Raw genomic sequence first — 20,135 nt, 5'->3', positions numbered from 1 at the left:
ATTGGTATGCAGTGAATGACGCACAGTGGCAGAGCATATCTATAAACAATGTGAATAACAAGATAGATTAGAGAATTATTTACATTCTTTCCCAACTGTTTCCCAGGCTCTTGCTTGGTTAGAAAACCTTTCTCTTTCTCTCTGACTGAGCTGAGAATATCCACACCGTCCAATCTGGCTGTCAACACTTCCAGGGATGGGGCAATCACAGCTTCTCTGAGTACCTTTGACATGTCTTCACCACCTTCATACTGAAAAATAAAGATAAAACACAGGAGGACCTTTGCCCAGAACCTTTTCCAAACAAATGTCTCTGCAAAGTTGGGGATACAAGCCCATTCTGCCTTCTCTTGCACTTTATTGCATTCTGGTCCTTCAAGCCTTAAATCCAACCATCAGTACCACCTCCACGTGTTTTGGTCCAACTTTATCCCTTGCAACCCAAAACCCACCTCTTCAAATCGATCCTCAGCACCAAATCCATACCCCAGCTCAAAATCTGCACCCCTAGTTCCAAATCCACCCTCCTCAGACTCAAATCCACACTTCAGCCCCAAATCTACTCCCAAATTCCTCCCCAGCTCCAAATCTACCCACATTCCCAAACCTACTCCCCAGTACAAATCTACCCCTAAATCTGCTTCCCCTATCCCCCAAACTCCAAATACGCTTCTTTAATACCAAATACAACATCCTAAGACCCAAATCCACCCTATTCCATTGGTCACTCCTCCCTCCCAGCCCCTCACAGTAGCCTGTCCCACCCCAAAAAGCAGACATGTTGGTAGTAGCAGGTTTATTCTCCAGTTTTCTTTCAGAGGAGTAGGGCAGCCATGGTCAGCAAGAGGCTGGAGCAGGAATGGAACTGTCACCAGTGTCAAATGGTGCAGTTCCCCTCTCCATAGTGCCAGCACTTCATCATTTTCAGGTAAGTCTCCACTTTGTGCAGGTCCTTCTTGAAGCAGGAGAGCAAGCCATAGTTCTGCAGTAGTGCGTCCTCACTGCGCAGGTGGATGTCAAATTTCTCGTAAGTAGCTTTGAGGATCTGGGGACCCCAGAAGCTTCGGTCCTGCAGATCCTGCAAGAGGATTGCAAGGTGCTGGTGGAGGTGGTGGGGGCCTGGGAATGGGCATGGGTCACAATAACCTCATGCAGTGCCCCAGGCTGGGTCAGAGTGGCTGGGAATGACCCTGAGAGTACTGGTTGACAGTGGCTGAACATGAGCCCATGTGTGCCCAGGTGGGCAAGAAGCCAACAGCACCTGGCTTGCATTAGCCATAGTGTGTTCAGCAGGACCAGGGCACTGATGGCCTTCTAGTCCTGGGCACTGCTGGAGTACCTCCAGTCTCAGGAGCAGTTATGGGCCCTTCCTGACAAGGAAGACATTGAGGTGCTTGAGCATGTGCAGAGAAGGGAATGGAGCTGGGCAAGGGTCTGGAGCACCAGGAGCAGCTGAAGTAGCTGGGGAGGCTCAGACTAGAGAAAAGAAGGCTCTGGGTGGACCATCTCATTCTCTATAACTCCCTGATAGGACCATGGAGTCAGGCGAGGATCAGGCTCTGCTCCCAGGGAACAAGTGACAGGACAACAGGACAACCTCAAGCTGTGCCAGAGGTGTTTCGGGTTGGACATCAGGAAGAATTTCTTCACAGAAAGGATTGTTAAACATTGGAAGGGACTGCACAGGGAGGTGGTGAAGTCACTGTCCCTGGAGGTGTTATGGGAATGGCTGGACATGGCACTCAGTCCTCTAGTCTGGTTGACAAGGTAGTGGTCAGTCATGGGCTTGGTGATCTTGGAGGTCTTTTCCAACCTCAGTGATTCTAAGATTTCCACAGGCCTAGTGCCACAGTTCCCACTGAACTTTAAATGAGGTCAGGGGTTGCTCCCTCCAGTCTTAAAGAATATTTCAAACATATTTTTGAGTGTATGTGTTTGCAGGAAGAGCAGTGATGCAGGGGTGATGCTACAGTGAGAAGGGAGCTGGGCACAGGGCTGCAGGGAGGTAGGGTGTGTCTTTGGGGTCTTAAAATAAAGAGTAAGTTGCAGGGTCTCTCTGTACCTCTTCCAGTCAAGGAGATGGAACCGGGCAAATAATTCTCTCTTTTCTCCCACTTTGCCAGAAAACAAAGCTCTAACCCAGACCCAAGCCATGTACATCTGGAGCTGAGAGCTGCACTCTCCTCCTGCCTTGCTGTGGTCACCAGCTGCCACAAACAGGAAAGTTTTGGTTAAGGAAAAGGACCCACAAATGGGTGAAATATGATTGTTTGGCTGGTTTCTGTGTACCATTTCCTAATGCCCAAGCACATATCAAATGGGGACCAAAATCATAGAATTGTGAAGTCACAAACTGGTTTGGGTTGGAAGGGACCTTAAAGACCATCTAATTTGAAGCCTCCCTGTCATGGGCCAGGACACCTTCCACTAGACCAGATTGTTCCAAGCCCCATTTTACCTGGTCTTGAACACTTTTAGAGATGGGCAGCCACAGCTTCTCTGGGCAACCTGTGCCATGGCCTCACCACCCTCACAGTAAAGAATTTCTCACCCACACAAAAATCTGGATGTGGTACTGATACCTATCCCTACTTTCTCCTGCTGAAGTGCCAGGACACTGAGCCTGACTTTCAGAGTAATTTTAATCCTGGAAGATATAAACAATATTCCAGACTTATTTCTCACAGCTGCAGGTCTCAGAGCTCTAGCTACAGGGTAAGCCTGCAAGATAAACTTAATTACAGAATAAACATAACTGAAAAGGTGTCCTGGCAGATAATACACAACTTCATTTAAAGCAACAAAGCAAAAATTAAGTAGATTATAAAGGGGATGTAGAGCAAAGGTAGAGTGACTTTTTACATGGACAGATAGAGACAGGACAAGGTGGGATGGTTTTTACTAAAAGAGAGATTTAGATTAGGTATTAGGAAGAAAATCTTCCTAAGGATGGTGAGGCCCTTGCACAGGTTGTCCAGAGAACCTGTGGCTACCCCATCCCTGGAAGTATTCAAAGCCAAGTTGGACGGGGCTTGGAGCAATCTGGTCTAGTGCAAGGTGTCCCTGCCCATGGTGTGGGGTTGGAACAAGACAAGCTTTGAGGTCCCTTCCAAACCAGACCATTCTGTGAATCTATGATTAATTCTTCCTTGAAGAGGATCACCCCACAGCTTTCAGCTCTCTGGATGCATTGATGTATGAGGGAAACACCAAAGTGTAGATTTCCATCTGTACATAGATGTTTTTATAAAATGTTGTGAATCATCAAAAATTTGCCACATTTCAAAGTATTTTGCATGGAGATGTAGCAAATATTATTTTGCTGTTATTACAACTGAATATTTCTTTGTTGCTGGGTTTGGGAAGACTTTGGATGTGAATTGTTTGAATTCCTGAGCAGTAGCACTTTGCGATGTGCGTTAACATCTGTTCTGTGTTTTCTTATCCTCCCTAGTGATGAAACCCAATGTGCAGTATCATGATCTCATTATCTAAAGGCAGACAAAGTCCTAAGGTTGCCACTGGTCTTCAGAGTGGAAGGTGGTGAGATTTCTCAAGGATCCATGCCAGCTGAGTGCCCTCTGTCTGGGAGATCTCTGCAATTCTATAGTCATGCTACATGCTGCAACTTACCCTCATCAGAGCTTGGATCCCTTCTTCCAGGTCCTTTAGTTTTTCATACACTCTGTCTGAGGTACCAAAAACCAGATTGTTCGTGAACATCTTGCTTAGGTACTGCACCGGGGTCAGCCAGGACTGGATGAGAACCAGGGAAAACTGAAGAAGCTCAATGTCCTGAAATTAGGACAAGAAAGGGTCAAAGCTGTGCAGGGGTATTTGATAGCAAGTCCTGCTCCCTCTAGAATACCTGGAAATGTGCCACCACTCCTACAGCTTCAGCAGACACAAAGTTTTCAGGCTGAAGAGCACCACCCAGACCTGTGTCCTGTGCAGACAATAGTTTTTCTCATGCTTGGGGTGGGAATGTGATTTACAGTGTAGCCCAGAAATGTATTTCTTTCTTTATGCAGGGTTCAAGTAATCAAAAAGGGAGGAGAGGAATGAATCACTCAAGTGTTCACAGATGGAAACCCTCTGTTCCTGCAGTGAAGCACAGCTGGGCTCTTCAGGAAGGTCTGTGCTTGCCCTGAGGGTGAAAAAAACTTACTGATTTCTGCTGAACATCATCCTTCTTCATGGGAGCAGGGATGGTTTCCGAGTAACAAAATGCTACCTGGGAATTCTTGTTTGTGTGTCTTTGGTCCTCTGGAATATAGGTGCGTTCCTATGGAGACATCCCAAATACACACAGATCTATTGCCCATGTTCTGGAGAAGACCTCAGACACTTCCCAAGCTGTTCTGAATGGTTACTCTTTGCAATAAATAAATGACGAGGTTCTTTTGGACAGAATTGGCAGGTAGGAATATGGTGTTGGCACAATAGCTACTGGGCCTAAAGGTCTTCCTAAGCCAAGGTGTTGAGGTGAACAGAAACCATATCTGAATTAGGTTCTCCCAAGGAACAAATGACCCCAAAGGACAGCTCATGCCAGCTCCTATCGGCAGAAGAAACTAGCTAGTTTTAAGCACTCAGACTCTCCCAGGACCAGAGCTGACGAACACAGGAAAGTCTTGTCACATATCTGTGCCATGTCCCAGCTGAACCTGTGCAGCCATAGTCCTGAGAGGGGGGGATAAGCAGGATCAGAGTAGGGGCGCAGAGGGCTAAGAGGAGGAAATAGGGTCTAATCTGATGGGACGTAACCTATGCTATCCTGTTTACACCTTCTCTCCTCATCAAAAGAGGACAAAGGAGACACCAATAGTTGAAAGGTGTCTGTTACACAGTCCTGAAGCCATCAAACTGAAGTGGAGGTGTTGACCAGAGACCACACCACTTACAAACTCCTTGTATGTCTCGGCAGCCAGGAGGTGAAGGTGCTGAGCCCTCAGCACAGCATTGGCAAACAGGCTAGAAAGGGGTATGGCTGGAAAGGTGACAGCTTGCTGTGGCCACTGCAGTCCCAGAGTGATCATGGCAATGGTGAGAAGAGAGAACCATGACCCTGCAGCAAAGCACAGCGGAAGGTGTTAGTAGTCCTCAAGAAACTGGTTTGAGGAGGGAGTGGCACCTGGGAATTAATTCCCAGTCTCTTCGGTCCATGCTGTTTGAAGGCTCATCTTCCTTGGTGCCTCTTGGCACCAAGAGTAAACTTAGCCTTCTACAAAATTCTTTGAAACCATTTCACCAACACCTGCCCCCACCAAGAGCTTGTGCTTGTCCTAGTGTTACCAGCAGTGTCTTCCTGGGTGGAGTCATGGTTTCTCCATGAAAATTAGTATGTGTCCCAATGTTTTTCCCTGATACACTCATGGTTTTTCTTTTCTCATGAGTCCTTGCCCATGTGAAAAGAGCATGGTGCACTCTGATTACATGAGCAAGCAGGGGATGATGAATGCCAGGTGAAAGTCTGGGAGCACCTCACTGTTGCCATGGTTTATGCTGTACTGCTGATGTGATGCTGGCTGTCTGCCTCGCTGGGGTGAGAGATGGTGACATTACCTGTGCTCTGACTGGCTCTCTGGTATATGACTGCAGAATTTGGTAATCTTTGTCAACTGTAAATGTTTTCAGCCTTTGACATCTGACTCACCCTAGTGTCTGTCTGCTGCGAAGACCACAAACTTAATCTCAGACACATACCCCTTGGAGGAGAAATGCCCTGGAGACTGTAGGACTTGGCCTGTTTAGACTAAAGATTAATTGATGAATTAAAGTCACATTGCAGGGAAAGGTATTCATTTTCATTGGTTTATAAATTGCCATACTGTAAGTTAGGGCTATCACAGAGTGTGTGTATCCCACCACATACCACCCCATCATCATCTCCTCTCAGCCTACACACATGGCAGCATTGACAAATCCTTTTAAACTGTAATAAAAAGTACCTGGAGCCATTTCTGCCTGGTGAGTTGCTCAGGTGTTGCTTGACAGTGAATATTTCCTCCTTTCATCTGGCAAGGGGAACTGTTGAGCCACCCTTTATATAGCAGGGAGTCTGTTTAAAATGGATCTGTGTGTCTATGATCACAACTCTGCATCTTCTCCATGCATAAATGCACAGGTATTCACAGTGGTGATGCCTCATTGTAGTAATTTATACACAAATGTACAAGTTGGGAAGGTTGTTTGCCTCCTGTTATCCTGCTGGAAGGATAAAATCAGTGCTCAATGATTTTACCATATCCTGCTGTTTATCGCAAATAGAAGTTTTCTGGTCATTGGAATACCCATCCCAAGTCATATCAATGCTTTTATATGGTGGAATTTGCTTTGTCCACCTGCTTTTTCCTGTCTGGCTTTACAGCCTTGGCTCACAATTCACAGGCCTGACTGACCATTTTGGGAGATTTCTGACTTAAAGCAAATGGCAAGTTGTGCAGGAAGGTTCAGGTTGGATATGATGGAAAATGGCTTCCTCAAAAGGGTTGTACAGCCCTGGCACAGACTGTCGTGAGCAGTGGTGGAGTCCTCATTCCTGGAGGGATTCAGAAGCTTTGTTGATGTGGCACTTGGGGACATAGGTTAGTGGTGGGCTTGGCAGTGCTGGGGGAACAGTTTGACTCGATGATCTCATAAGGCTTTTCCAACCTAAAGAATTCTGTGAATCCTATGATGTTTTCCCCTTTATTGTTAGTGGGGATAGAGCTGGATGGATGTTGTCAGATTAATCCTATTTCTTTCAATGTCTACAAAAATATAAAATACTCAGCAAATAGTATTGCTGAGCTAGTTTGCTGTGGGTGTGACAAAGAGCTGTCATGCCTAGGTGCTTGTTTGGGTTCTAGCCTGCCCACTGCAAATCCAACTGCCAGAGGTCTGGGAGGTTTCTCTCCTCCTCAGTCTGTGAGAAGATCTGGTTATGAACATCTTTCTGCTCCTAAACAGACTAAGCAGAGGGTTGCTGTGGAAAGGAGGTAGAAGAGATAGGGAAGAAAAGGTGGGGAAGAGAATCATAGAATCATGGGATGGTTTGGGTTGGAAGAGATCTTAAAGCTTATCTTATTCCAAGCCCCTGCCATGGCACACCTTCCACTAGACCAGGTTGCTCCAAGCCCACTCCAGCCTGGCCCCACAGCATACCTATGCTTTCTTTTGAGCAAAATGAAACAGAACCTCAGATGGGCAGCTGGGGGGGGGTGGGGGTGGGGGGTTGTCTTAAAGGCCTTTTACTCCTCATAAGGCACTGATTACCCCAAACCACACTGATCTGAACTTTTGTTGGAGTTCAGGGTCTATTTCTTTCTGGTCAAGTGGTGATTTGTCTTTCCCAGACCCTGTGTTTGCCATGCCTCCCCCAGACCCTGTATTAGCCATGCCTCTCACTGTGGGTCCAGTTTCCAAGAGGCAGCATCATCCCTGGGGCAGCTAGAGCATAAGGTAGAGAGGTGGTTAATAAACATGCTGTGGACAGTATGGTCTACTCTGAAAAGCCCCTGGGGTAGAGATGTAGTGGTGTGACAAGGTAAATGTCAGTCCTTAGAGAAGTGGGAATGGCTATCAGGTATCCTGTCACCCAAAAGCCAGCAACATCTGCTTGTGTTTTTCTACTCCAGATTATGTTTAAATATATCAATATTTAATGAGAGATGAGCAGAGCAGCAGCACCTCAACACAACCCACGAGCTGCTGCCTGTGAATGATGACAATGTAACACTGCAGCACTTTGCACCTATGTTCTACTGCCTCTCACAGTCACTGGCTGGCTCTCTAGTTTTGTTAGTGAAAGCTTGGTGCTAAGTCAACATTTTTTATGTTGTAGCCAAGCATGGAGATGCTGGGATGATCAGCCTGTGCAATTCCCTTGAGCCTTGGGTTGTCCCCAATCATTTCTGGGCATTAAATGAGAAAGAAGCATTGTGGGGAAGGCAGTATGACTGAAGTGTTGGGCTGAGCACACCACTGGCAAAACTATAGTTGCATAAGCTCTTAAATCTCAATTTAGCATTTTCTAGATTTCAGACATAGGCATTTGCAACCTAAAGCAGTATCTCTTAAAATCACATGTCATTTCCAAGTTCCTTTTCTTTTTTGAAAGAGAGAAAAACCCCATTTCTCTTTGGCATGTTCACACATCCACTCATCTTATCCTGAGCATCAACTACTCTAACAAGTTTCACTGAAGAAGTTAAACTATTCTTGCAGGTGTATGTGCTCCCTGATTCCTAGAAACCCCCCATCTTGGGGTGGCTGTGTGGAGAGGACCTTCCCAGCCTGACCTTCCCTTCCAACCCCAGCCTTACTTACCTGGACCTTCTCGGGTAAGCACAGCTGGTAAGGAGCCACTGCCAGCCCACAGTCTAGTATCTGTACATTGGAAGGCAACAACATGATTGACAGAGGATTGAAGTGGCAGTTGATACCTCTTCTAGCTCACTGCTCAGAAGGTAAATCCCTTCAGGAATGTATGGGTTTTGCTTACTGGAGGTAGGACTGCGCAATTTCACTGAACCCATTTGGAAAGATTTTAGAAACATAAATTCATAGAATGACCAGGATTGGAGGAAACCTTAAAAATTATCTTGTTACAACTCCTTCCACTACCAGGTGGCTCCGAGCCCCATCCATTTTGGCCTGGAATTCTTCCAAGCAACAGCTTCTCTGGGAAACCTCTGCCTGGGCCTCACCACCCTCACAGCCAAGAATTTCTTCCCAATATGTCATCTAACTTAGCCCTCTGTCAGTGTCAAGCCATTCCCCTAGTCCTGTCAGCGTGAAACCATTCCCCCTTGTTCTGTCACTACACTGCCTACTTGTAAATAGTCTCTCTCAATCCTTCTTGTAGTCTCTTTTAGGTTAAAGAGGTCCAGGACTGCAACTCAGTCTATGCAAAACCACCCACTCTTGTTCAAGCAGCCCTGATTGTAGTTTCCAACATGTGGAAATGTATTTTACTATTATTTTTCCTGAAAACCCTCCTGTTTTCTGCATTCATAAATGTTGGTTGGAGATTTTGGCCTGCTTCCTTACTAAACCAATCTAAAACATGCTGGTTTTCTGCTTTACCAGTCAGCCTGGAGATCTACTGCTCATGCTCATTTGCCACATGGACCATTACCCCTCTCCTTTGTTTTTGCAATTGTTTTTCCATAATAATTACTCATAAGAAAAATCATATACAGAGAAGGGTGCAAAAGTAAGACTGTTATCTATGAAGTGCAATTTCCATGTGACTGGCTTGAGGCTGCAACACAGGAACAAGATAAAGGGATTATTCCAGGAATAATCCCTACCTATGTCCTGGGGAATGTCACAATCACTTCTCATGCCTCAGTTTCTCCATTAGTAAAATGATGGTCCTGACACTCATTAGCAACACAGCTGGAAAGCAGGTAATGATTGCAGAAACACAGGTAAAATAAAAAAAAAAATCTCATCTCTTCTGCTGAAAACAAAGCAAAGTCAGTCAATTTTGCCCCTTTCCAGTGATTTTTTTAATAAGTCTTTTAAATTGAAATGCAGCAACAGCAAGTTGTCCAGGAACAGGCAGCAGCAGGGAATAAAAATAGACTCCGGGAAGAGTAATTAATTCCCATTTTTTAGTCTCTCTCTCCACCAGTGGATCTGACATCATCATGTGTCTCCCAGCATGAGCTGCCTCTCAGGAACCATCAGCCTTAGCCTTCCTGGGCTGAATTGCTTGGTCAGTGCCTCTCCAAATGAATGCACTGTCCTATGGGATGCCAGTGGGGTGGACAGGGAAGGTGCTGAGGTCAAGCCCCAGCTCTAGCAGTGCCACAGTCCCATGGAGATTCCCAAAACAGCTTCTGCTGAAGGATTTTATGTAGGGTGTGGAGAGGAACCATCCCAACGCGCACAGTATGAGGAGGACCGGAGCCTCTCTACTCTGGGGATAGGCTGAGAGAGGTGGAATTGTTCAGCCTGGAGAAGAGAAGGCTCTGGGGACAACTTAGAGGCCCTTCCAGTGCCTAAAAGGGCTCCAAGAGACCTGGAGAAGTACTTTGGACAAGGGCATGGAGTGACAAGACAAGGGGGAATGGCTTCACATTGACAGAAGGCAGAGTTAGATGGGATTACTGGGAAGAAATTCCTGTCTGCCATGGTGGTGAGGCCCTGGCACAGAATTCACAGAGAAGCTGTGGCTGCCCCATCTCTGGAATTGTCAGGCCAAACTGGATGGGGCTTGAAGTAATCTCCGACAGTGAAAAGTGTGCCCATGGCACGGGGGTGGATAATGTTTTTTAAGGTCCCTTCCAACCCAAACCATTCTGTGATTCCATGGCTTAGGGTGTTCAGCACAAGATGTCACATATCTGCTGATTGCTAGGTGCTCAGTTTTGGCTTGATTTTGGTGGCTTCCATTCCAAAAAAAGGCACTTTCTACTCCAGTGGTGCTACTCGGGGTGGTCAGCAAATACAGAGACTGTCAGCATGGTTCAACTGCAATTTTATAAGTCTGTGAAAGGGCTTACACAGTTTGTAATTTAATTTTGGGAAAGTCATGTTACTGCCTGCCTTAGTTTCCCCATGTATGAAACGGGGTTTTGAAGAAGACTCACTTTCAGAAACATTCCCCACTGCTTCAGCTCCCAGCTGGCAGAGTTAGGAAAAACCCTTTTCCTAGGATGTTCAAGGGGTGTATTGGATCAGCCCTGAGATGGAAAGGATCTTGTGTGACCACGTACATGACTTCTGTGCATTTCTCAATCCATTTACAACAACAAGCTCAGAGGTAGTAATATATTACCCATTTATTAAAATGTACATTTTTAGGGAAAAACCACAAAAGTCAAAGATTTGGTCCTTCAAGCTGTGTTCTGGGTAGACTGCTTCTTAGGGCATTAGGATTGTGACTCCTTTTTGTTGCTATGATTCACTAATGCATATTCATGGCCTAATATCTGCTTGGTTTTCTGTTCTGATTTTCTTCTTGCTTCCCTGCATCACTGTTTTCAATCTGACTCTTTCTCATCAGACAAATTAAATCTGAAATGCTGGCGAATGTTTTCAAGTGAATTTAAAATTTGATTTATTTGTGTTTCTGCTGCCTAAAGAAAGGCCATATATTCTCCTGATATTATGGGGAAATTGCTTTCAATTTATGAGAAAGCCAAGCTCAAATTATGGTTATTGAATATTTCCATTAGCAAGACTCTCTGCAACTATGAGATTTTTCTTATTCTTTGCTTAGGGAGAAGCTTGAATGAAAATCTTGAGCTGTTTAGAATGTGACATATTCAAAATTTGACCCTTCCTGACTCCTCAGGGTTCTCATGCACCCAGCCAGATCCTGTGCAGCAAGAACTCTCAGTTGCTCCTCTCTTAAAGCATTATTTATTTATTACATTTAAATCCTTAGCTGAGATTTCCAGGACCTTTAATTGTCTTTATTTTTGCTGTGAGTTTCAACCCAATGTTTAACCCATTCCCCAGGAAGAGGCAAGGAAAACACCCTGTTTTACTGCCTTGCACTTCAAACACCATTGCCTGAGCTGCTTTCCTCTCTCTTCCTTGCACATCAATATTTCAATGTGCAGCTCTAATTTCAGTACTAAAATCTTGCAATTACAACCACTAGTCTCCACAGGGAAAAGCTATCTGAATTTCCATGACACTGGCAAATTCTTGGGAAACCCACAATATTTGCATCAGATATTGCATCACTCAGGAAACCCTGGCTGCTGAATTCTTCTAAGATGCCATCTTTGAAGGAACCATGGAATCACAGAATGGTTTGGGTGAGAAGGCACATGACAGTTCATCTCATTCCAATCCCTGCCATGGACACGAACACCTTCCATTAGACCAGGTTGTTCCAGGCCCTGACCAATCTGGTCTTTAATATTTCCAGAGATGGCACATGTGCTATGGACATGTCCTACTCCCACTGTGAATCCTACATGCACGGCTCATTTCCTCTGGACATGACAACTAAATTGCTTGGGGACTTCATGCCACTGACTTCTCTCACCTATTGATCCCTCTTTTAAGTCCCAACTGTGACACTCACTCAGGCTGGGTGGAAGAAGGTGCTTTGTTCAAAATGTTCTATAAGGGAATTAAAGATTTCCCAGATGCTTTTCAATCTTAAGAGCATCCAAGCAATTTGGACATACACTGCACTTTGTATCTGCTGTTTGGCAACCAATGAAATAATCTGGATGAATTTGGGGAGAATAAACAGAATATTCCCCCTTCGTGGAAATAAGCTTATTGCTCTAGAAAAGCACAATTACACAGTGATGACTATAAAAATAAATTAAATAAGGATCATTGGTACAATTCTACATTAGCTTTCAGATATTGATGATAGTCAGGAACAGCCATTGATGATGTCTCCAGAGTTCAGTAATGTATTAATATACAACACACATTGTTTCTGTTCTGTGAAACACCTCATTTTATAGCTCACTAGTGGTCTATTAACCACAGATTAACACTGGATCAGTGCAACAGAGCCTGTGCTTTACCACATGAGATACTTCTGCTCACATCTGCTTTTTTCTAGGGTAATTTCATTGATGATGTGTCAGAACAGAGTCATAAAGCCATCCAAATGCTATTAAGCACAGCTGACACCTTTACGATGCTTTTTGCAAGTTGATCACTCACAATTTTAATGGCTGAAATGGTCATTGCTTTTACAGTCAGGATTTCCCCTCCCTTTTAAGGAGAGTCTGAGTTGCTTTTACCACCACAAGAGAAAGCAGGAGGGAGGCATTGACCCAGCAGAGTCTTAGGGAAAACCAAGAATCTAATACCTAATTTTTTCCAGAGGAAACATATTTATTACCTGACAAAGCAGGGCAGGATTTTTTGCAAAAGTGAACTTGGCCCTTGGGACTGCCGCAGGTTGGGAGCTGCTGCTGACTTGTTTGTGCATCCAACATCTTGTCAGACAGTGATCAAATGGAAAGGGAATGCCAACTCACACCTAGTGGCTGGAAAGTCAGGGTGAAACTGGATTGTGCTGTCTAAACATTTCCCCAAAGAGCCTGTATTTACAAGATTTGTCTTTTTACAGCAACAGCCATGAATAACCCTGTTCATTCAGAGTGAAAATTCATGTAACAAGCCCTCTGATTTGTTTGTGGACCACATGGTCTTTCCATCCCCGTCCCCTAATACAAATCTATTCAGATTGTGTCAGCTGCTTAAGTATTTGGTCATTTCTGCTGACATAACTGTCTAATTGTCCTCATTTATCATGGCTCTTCTGGACAGGATTGCATTGTGAATTTATAATTCAGCACATCTGTTGGAGGCTGGGGGGAGATGAGTGTCAGATGGGGAATGGACAGATGTTTTCTCATCCCTCAACTCATAACTGGCTGCAAAACAAAGCTGTAATTCATTCCCATTACAGCTTCTCAGCTCCATCTAAGCTGGGAGTCTAGGCAGGCAAAAGATCTAGAAAGATCTGGCTTCTAGTAAAACCTGCCATCCCTCATCAGACAGATTGCCTTGCTGGATTTAGCAATTTAAGCTTCATCTTAAATTAGATATTTTTTCCTAAAGGTATTTTATATAGGGTTTTTAATAACATTTTATATGGGTTTTTTAAAAACCCATTTCTTAACTGTGCCATGCTTTATTTTTATCACCTCACAACTTTCCTCAATGAACATCTTCTTGCCATCCCACTTTTTTCCTACAATTTCCCACAGAGTTAGTTTCAATCATAATGTTTCTCTGGAAATCATCCCTGCAGAAACACTGCCTGAGGGTAAAGACACATGCAAGTGAATTATAGAATGGTTTGGGTTGGAAGGGACCTTAAAGACCACCCAGTCCAGACCCAGCAGCCTGGGTTGCCCTGAGAGTGCTGGTGTGGTGGTCACAGTAGGTCTCTGCCCAGGAGGGGCTGGATTTTAATCTGGAATTTAGTCCATCCTCATCAGCTCCTTCCAGTGTCCCCAGAAAATTATTATTTAGACTGCTCTTAGACCAACTAGTGGCATAAGAAACCAAAGCCTCTCTCACTTTTAATTTCATTTTGCTGTCAGAGAGCACTAGCAAACTACACCCATATCCTTTACTTATCCAGAATAAATACATGAGCGATAAAAACTGTCCTAAACAAAGTAAAAAAGAAGTGGCTTTGAAAACATGCCATCAACAGTCCTCTTTTGCCTTGTGTCATTTCTCAGCATACTCCTGCTACCAAATATGCTCACAAAGATCTCTTCTTCAGTGGGTTTCCCTCTGCAGATGCTTCAGGATTCCCAGGTGTATTTGAGAACAATTCCATTTATCTTCCCCATCATAGTAAAACTGAGAGCAATCTGTACCTGGGATGGGGCTTAAACATTGATGAACTTGTGGGTTAAATAACTATTGGAGGCCATGGCTTGCTCCCTGTTTGCTTTCTAAACTCATGTTCACATATGAGATACCTGTGCTTGTTCCTGGGTACAATTCAAACAGCCTGTGCAAGCTCCAAGATACATTTTTAAAAAGTGCAATGCAGTAATTTGATGGCTGAAAAGACCTTTGTAGAGATGATCCCAAAATTGCAGTCATGCCCATCATGTGAGGAGGAGGCAGTATGTTCTCCCATGCATCCTTGAACCTCTTGGCAACTGTGTGGCTGCATCTTTCCCTCCTCTGTAGAAAAAAAACCAGCAGAAAGACAGCTCAGTTTCTGCCCAGTGTTCCTGATTTCTGCAGAGAATGCTATGGCAAAGGTCTGGGACCTGAACTGGAAAAGCTCTGGAGATTCTTGGTGAAGCAGAGCTGCTAATGGGAATACCCTCTCAGCTGCATCAGCATTTAGAGCCACCTACCCCAGCCACCCCTATGGGCTCTTCCCTCTCCTTTCTTGTTCCTCTGGTTTGATAGTCACAGGGAAAGGAGCCTTTTAATCTCTATGTCTCACCCTGCCCATTCCCAAAACATGACTGCAAGTTTCCTAGGCATGCTGATGTTCTGCGCCAGGGTATGTAACAGACCTTCACATGTAGGGCTCATCCTAACTACCACCCCCTGCCATAATATTTTTCGTCATTCTGTATTTAACACTCCAGAAAATTTTATATTTAATTTATATGGGGAAGTTAGGGAGATGGAAGGAAATATAGATCAACTCTATAAATAAAGGGATAAAATCCACAGGCATCATGAAGGAAGTGATAATCTGGACAGGAGAAGAGGCAATGCCCTAAGGGGGAACTTATTAAAGGGAAAACCAAAGGAGAGCTAGCCAAGCTTAAGAGAAGGACTGTGTAGGGGGTTGTAATGAGATGATCCTGAAGTCCCCCTTCCAACCCAAACCATTCTGAGTTTTTGTGAAGAAAAAATAAGTTTTTTGCATTGCAGGAGCTGGCCTGGTTTTGATGTGGTACATAAAGTCCTAGATATTCCATATCATCATTGCTGGCCAGATGAGGACCACAGAATAAATGATCCACAAAATTATGGCTTTAGCTTGAGGGTGAGATGTGTTGTGACATCACTGAGGGGTGCCTACTGGGTGGGCACATGATTCACTACAATTATTTAGAAGACAGCAAGTATTTTCTTCAAGGGAAAAAAGATACCACCTTATTCAGAAAGAGTTAAAAGATTCTGCTGCTTAAGAAATTTAAATCCCTTCACAGTTGTCAAAAATTAAAAAAAAAAAAAGTGGGGGGAGAGGGAGGAAAAATTACTGGTAGGTAGTTTCCTTCTCTTTGGAGTGACTGAGACCCAAGAGAAAGGCTAACACCAGAGTTGCAGAGAGTTTCTTCTTCAGGTTCAAAGAAATCCCTTCAAAACAGGATACACAACTCTTATGATACAGTTATTAAAGTTATTAGAAATGCCTTTGCCCAAATGAAGGTACAAATGAAACCATATGCCAGTGACAATAGTTTGGATTTTATTTGATAGTAAATATGAGAAATAGAGAGAGAAAAAAAGAGAGAGAACTAGAAAAGGGGGGGCAGGGGGGAGGGAGAAGCAAAAAGAGAGGGATAGGGACAGAGCAAGGAAAATATCACCACTCCGTGGATCCCAACAATGTTCTGTTGATCCTCTCCAGCTGGTCTTGGTGGTGAACATCTCCCCAGAATGCATAGAATCCGATGGGTTAATATACTCTCAGGCTAGGTAGGAAAACCCAGGCACCTCCCTGGAGGGGGAGCGGGGAGTTTGCAATTGTCTCTTACAACAGACTCTGGGTTTGTTGCATCACATGCAGTTCTGTGGTGCAAGGCTTTAGGAATTAATTGGGGTGGGGTGGGGGGCGGGGCAGTTCAGGAGGTCTTTGATGGATTATGACAATCCCTCAGCTGACTCTCACGTGGTGTTGGGCGTTCCATAGCTGGGCCAGTTTGCATAAGGGAGGATGGGTTCACTGCCCCTGAGCAGAGGTTACAACATGCCAAAACTTCCTCCCCCACCTCATTTCAGGCGGAAATCTGTGCAAACTTGCTCCCAGCAAAAGGGTCTGTGGGCTACTGCCTCCCCCACCCCGAAGAAAGGCAAAGATAATTCTTAGCATGGCTGCTGTGTTTGGTTCACATTCTTTTCCTTGTTTACTTGTTTGTTTCTTCCCAGGCCTGAGGTGATTGAAGAATGGGTTTCTCTTTATCTAATCTCAGCATTTGACTTACAGTTTTAGCTTCTTTATACAATTTTTGCTATAATGAGCAAAACTTTCTATCAATGTTTGAGATATGAACTATTTCAGTCTCTGACAGCAACTACTACTGCCCTGTATCTAAAATCCCTGCACACCCCTTGTCCTCACTTCTCATCCCAGCGGGATTCAGCTCACTTGCAACCCCACATCACCCTTCCACTTCAACCAATGTATAAACCCTAATTTGGATCATATATTTGCACCAGGAATCTCATTTTGAGTGCAAGAATCTAATTCAAACAAATCCTCTCCCAAAGCCTGAAAAGTCATAGAAGTGAACCAAAAAAAAAAAAAAAAAAAAAAAAAAGCTCCAGTTTTCTCCTGATTTTCTCCTTTCTGGCCTGCTCTGTAGCAAGCCCTACAGATAGAAACAGGTATCTGAGGAAAAGTTACCTTCACACTCCCTACCCTCCAGCCCCTTTATCTCTGTTTTTTCCATTGTTAGGAAATCAGAATTCCATGGGCTACAGAGCACAAGATCTCATGTGTTGTGCTCAGCTGTGCTGATGGAGATGAAGATGGCTGAGGGTGGATGAAAGGAGAGCTTGAGAGCACTTGCCATGAGCAGATGGCAAGGGGGGTGAGGATAGGGGAGAGAGGTCTTTCAGGGAAGTAAATCTAGCACAGGAAAAGGTTCCTTTTCCTCTCTGAAATTAGGTGACTGAATTTAGGTGAAGTGCAATTGGTCTCTCATTTGTTAATGCTGTGCTTTTGAATGGACAGAAGAGAGGAGTCAGCCAGTCAAGGTGTAATTGAGGGATGACTAACGGAAAAACCTAATGCAGGTGCCTTTGCTGCATTGCAGTGAAATAATACAGGGATGAAGAAACTCCCTCCTTTCCTGGTGGCTTGGGTAGAATTTTGAGGACACCAGTCTGCACCTCTAGGGATGCAGCTATAGAGGCTGGGAAGAAGCAGGCTGGCACAGCACTGATCAGGATGGGTTGCGATAGCACAGCATTTTCCCCTTGACATTCCCTGGTAAAACACCTTCCTGCAAATTTGGATCCTGTACTTAGTCCAGAAATCACCTCCTGGCTGCAAGAAACCAACATCTGCTTGCTTTCCTTGCCAGCTCCACTGCATCCTGCCGGGGCATCTTTGCTGAAAGACTTGGGCATCACCATTGAAGTACCTGTGGGTTGCAAGGCTCCTGAGATTTTGTATGGATGGGAGGTCGATCAGTGCCCAAGATTTGCAGTTTTGGGTCCTTGTGAGCCAGATATCTGCCAGAGTTGGCCCATAGATTCTCAAACATGGTCTGAGCCAGCTCACAAGGGAAACAAAACATGGTACAGCTTTCTTCCCCAGAGGGGAAGGATCCCTGTTACATTTTTCCATTCAAGGATGAGGACCTGCTTTTGTCCAAACCCAGTAGTGTCATTTACTCTTTGCCCAGAGTTTGTTCTGTCATTAACTTTAAGAGAGGACCAGGCAAAAAATGTCCCGTTGTGGAGGAGGCTGGTCACGCAGAGACAACAAGCACAAGGACAAAGTGTGCAGCCTTTCCACAGTGCAAATATCCTCATTAATCATCATTACAAAATCCAGGCAGTCATGGGGACCACTGAATGTGACAGAATAAGAGAAGGAAGGGGAGGGAAAGCAGAAAGTCAAGGAGGATCCTTGGTCCAAGGCTTCCAAACATCTTTGGGCTGACTTCATGCTTTTCTAGTAATACTTGGGGAGTTTGGGGTAATACATGCACTGATCTTCCTGTTTAATCTTCCTGTTTCATTTTTCCTTTTTCTGATCACCGTTTCTAGGATGCTCAGGGCACCCTCTCTGTTTGAGGGATGGCACTGGAAGATCCACATTCTGCTATGGAGCGCTTCTGAGCTTTCATTGAAAGCCACAGGGTCAAAGAAATAGAGAAGTGTTCCAATATTTGTTTGCTTGTTTTCTTTTTCTCCCTTTCCTGGGAGAAAAATTCTTTCCTGGGAGAAAAAGAGAAATTATATATGTATTTGAGTATTTCCAACTATCTGCTCCTTACCAGGGACAGTAGTCCAACACACACCCAGGTGCCCAGCATGCTGGGCTTTGTTTTCATTTTCAGGCCTGGCTGTACCTGAGCATTATCGCCTTGCACTGCTTCATCTACCTGCTCATGGTCCTGGTTCAGCTGTTTCCACAATGTGGAGAGATAGGGATTGGCGATCGGAAGATTACGTGCTGTACAGAAAGATAGGATCTTCCCTTTGTTTGTTAGCATTGCTGTTTATTTACTGAGCCAGCTGAGAACGAGCAGCTTGCGGCACGAGCCAACGGAAGTGATGCAGCCCCAGGCTATATAGGGCTGTGCAAGTCAGAAATAAACACCATTTGCCGTCCACCACATTGGTGTCTGCGAGTGATTGGCCTGAGCAGTCTGGGGTGGCTGCCGTGCCGTTCCCAAACCAGGTCGTCACACCTTGGCAGAGGCAGCAAGTGGTGCCGAAACCCGGGAAGTGGGGATCGGGATTCGCCTGGACGGGTGAACAGCAGCCAGAGCGGCAGGACCAGCATGGCGGGGAGGACCCTCCCAGACCAGCGAGAAGAATGGAAGCCCTCGCAAAGGTTGTATCACAATTACATAGGCAATGGGGGATCAATTGTAGGCCTAAAGAATTTATTTCTGCTGTTACTAAGCTTTTGCAATTAGGTGTCATTGATCTCCCGGTGGATATATTCCACTCAGACGTGTGGGACAGGTGCAGTAAAGCCTTAGCAGAGGACACTATGTCCTCCGGTAGTGGGAAATACCTTAAATCATGGGGTAAAGTCATGCAGGTTTTGCGAACTGCTTTACAAGAGCAGGAGACTTAGACCACTGCCCAAGACTGCCTGCTCGCTACCCCCAAGCTGGGGGTTGGTGCAACAACACAGACTTCAGTCAACGACTTGCTGACTGAGCCTAGCAGCTCACAAGAGTGGGGCGACCTCTTGTCGCTGCCACCCCCATCCAGCCCCACTCCCAAGTCCCCATCCATAGAGCAGCAAAAATCTTTGTGGGATGACCTGCTTAACAAAGTCAGAAATGCTGCTGATAACGTAGAGTCAGAGGAGGTGCGGGACAGACCCCTGCCATATCCGCCGAAAAATGGCGCCGCGCGGCAGATTGATGGGTGGGGCTCAGGCACCGCGGGTGGGCAGAAAAAGGGGCCATTGAGTGCGGTGAGCGTGTGTGAGCGGGAGTGGGAGGAGGCTCGCGAAAAGGGGAACAGCAAGGATAGCCGCGGAGGGGTGGAGAGTGTGAATAAAGGCGATAAGCTTGATCAGAGCATGCACCACAGAACATGCCTTTATATGGTTAGGCCTTCCAGAAGGAAGGGGCGGAGTAACTGTAGGGGAAGGGAGCAGCCTGCCCGTCATAAGAAGGAGTGAGGGCAGAGTTCTGCAAAAAGATACCAGAGCCCGGAGCTGTCTAGTCACTCGACTTCCACCTCTGACTCAGACACCAGCCGGGATGAGTGGTTGGATTACCAATCCAGCACCAATTCAGATT

At 45.2% G+C, this 20,135-nt stretch overlaps 1 protein-coding gene across 3 annotated transcripts; it reads right to left on the bottom strand.

Moving 5' to 3' along the window:
- Positions 1-800: 800 nt before the first annotated feature.
- Positions 801-6,001, bottom strand: LOC128783883 (somatotropin-like). Of its 3 annotated transcripts, none has more exons than XM_053935034.1 (7): positions 5,952-6,001; positions 4,905-5,068; positions 4,169-4,285; positions 3,869-3,946; positions 3,634-3,795; positions 2,063-2,207; positions 923-1,078 (listed from the first exon to the last, which is right to left on the bottom strand). In XM_053935034.1, the coding sequence occupies exons 1-7, from the start codon at positions 5,959-5,961 to the stop codon at positions 1,017-1,019; spliced, it is 738 nt and encodes a 245-aa protein (XP_053791009.1). In that variant the 5' UTR covers positions 5,962-6,001; the 3' UTR covers positions 923-1,016. The 3 variants fall into 3 exon arrangements, with proteins under 3 accessions (XP_053791011.1, XP_053791009.1, XP_053791010.1); XM_053935035.1 differs by lacking the exon at positions 5,952-6,001 and adding an exon at positions 5,657-5,785; XM_053935036.1 differs by lacking the exon at positions 2,063-2,207 and having other exon boundaries at positions 801-1,078.
- Between the last annotated feature and the right edge of the window lie 14,134 nt (positions 6,002-20,135).

The sequence above is a fragment of the Vidua chalybeata genome, chromosome 2 (genome assembly GCF_026979565.1).
Source record: "Vidua chalybeata isolate OUT-0048 chromosome 2, bVidCha1 merged haplotype, whole genome shotgun sequence".
NCBI lineage: Eukaryota > Metazoa > Chordata > Aves > Passeriformes > Viduidae > Vidua > Vidua chalybeata.
This window is presented reverse-complemented; position numbering and strand designations above follow the sequence as displayed.

What these genes read in the sequence shown, in the direction of transcription:
- LOC128783883 (XM_053935034.1), bottom strand. An exon ending in ATGATGTTCAGCAGAAATCA is followed by an intron (nt 3,947 to 4,168) that starts GTAAGTTTTTTT and finishes TTGTCTGCACAG; the next exon opens with GACACAGGTCTGGGTGGTGC. An exon ending in GAGTGGTGGCACATTTCCAG is followed by an intron (nt 3,796 to 3,868) that starts GTATTCTAGAGG and finishes TCCTAATTTCAG; the next exon opens with GACATTGAGCTTCTTCAGTT.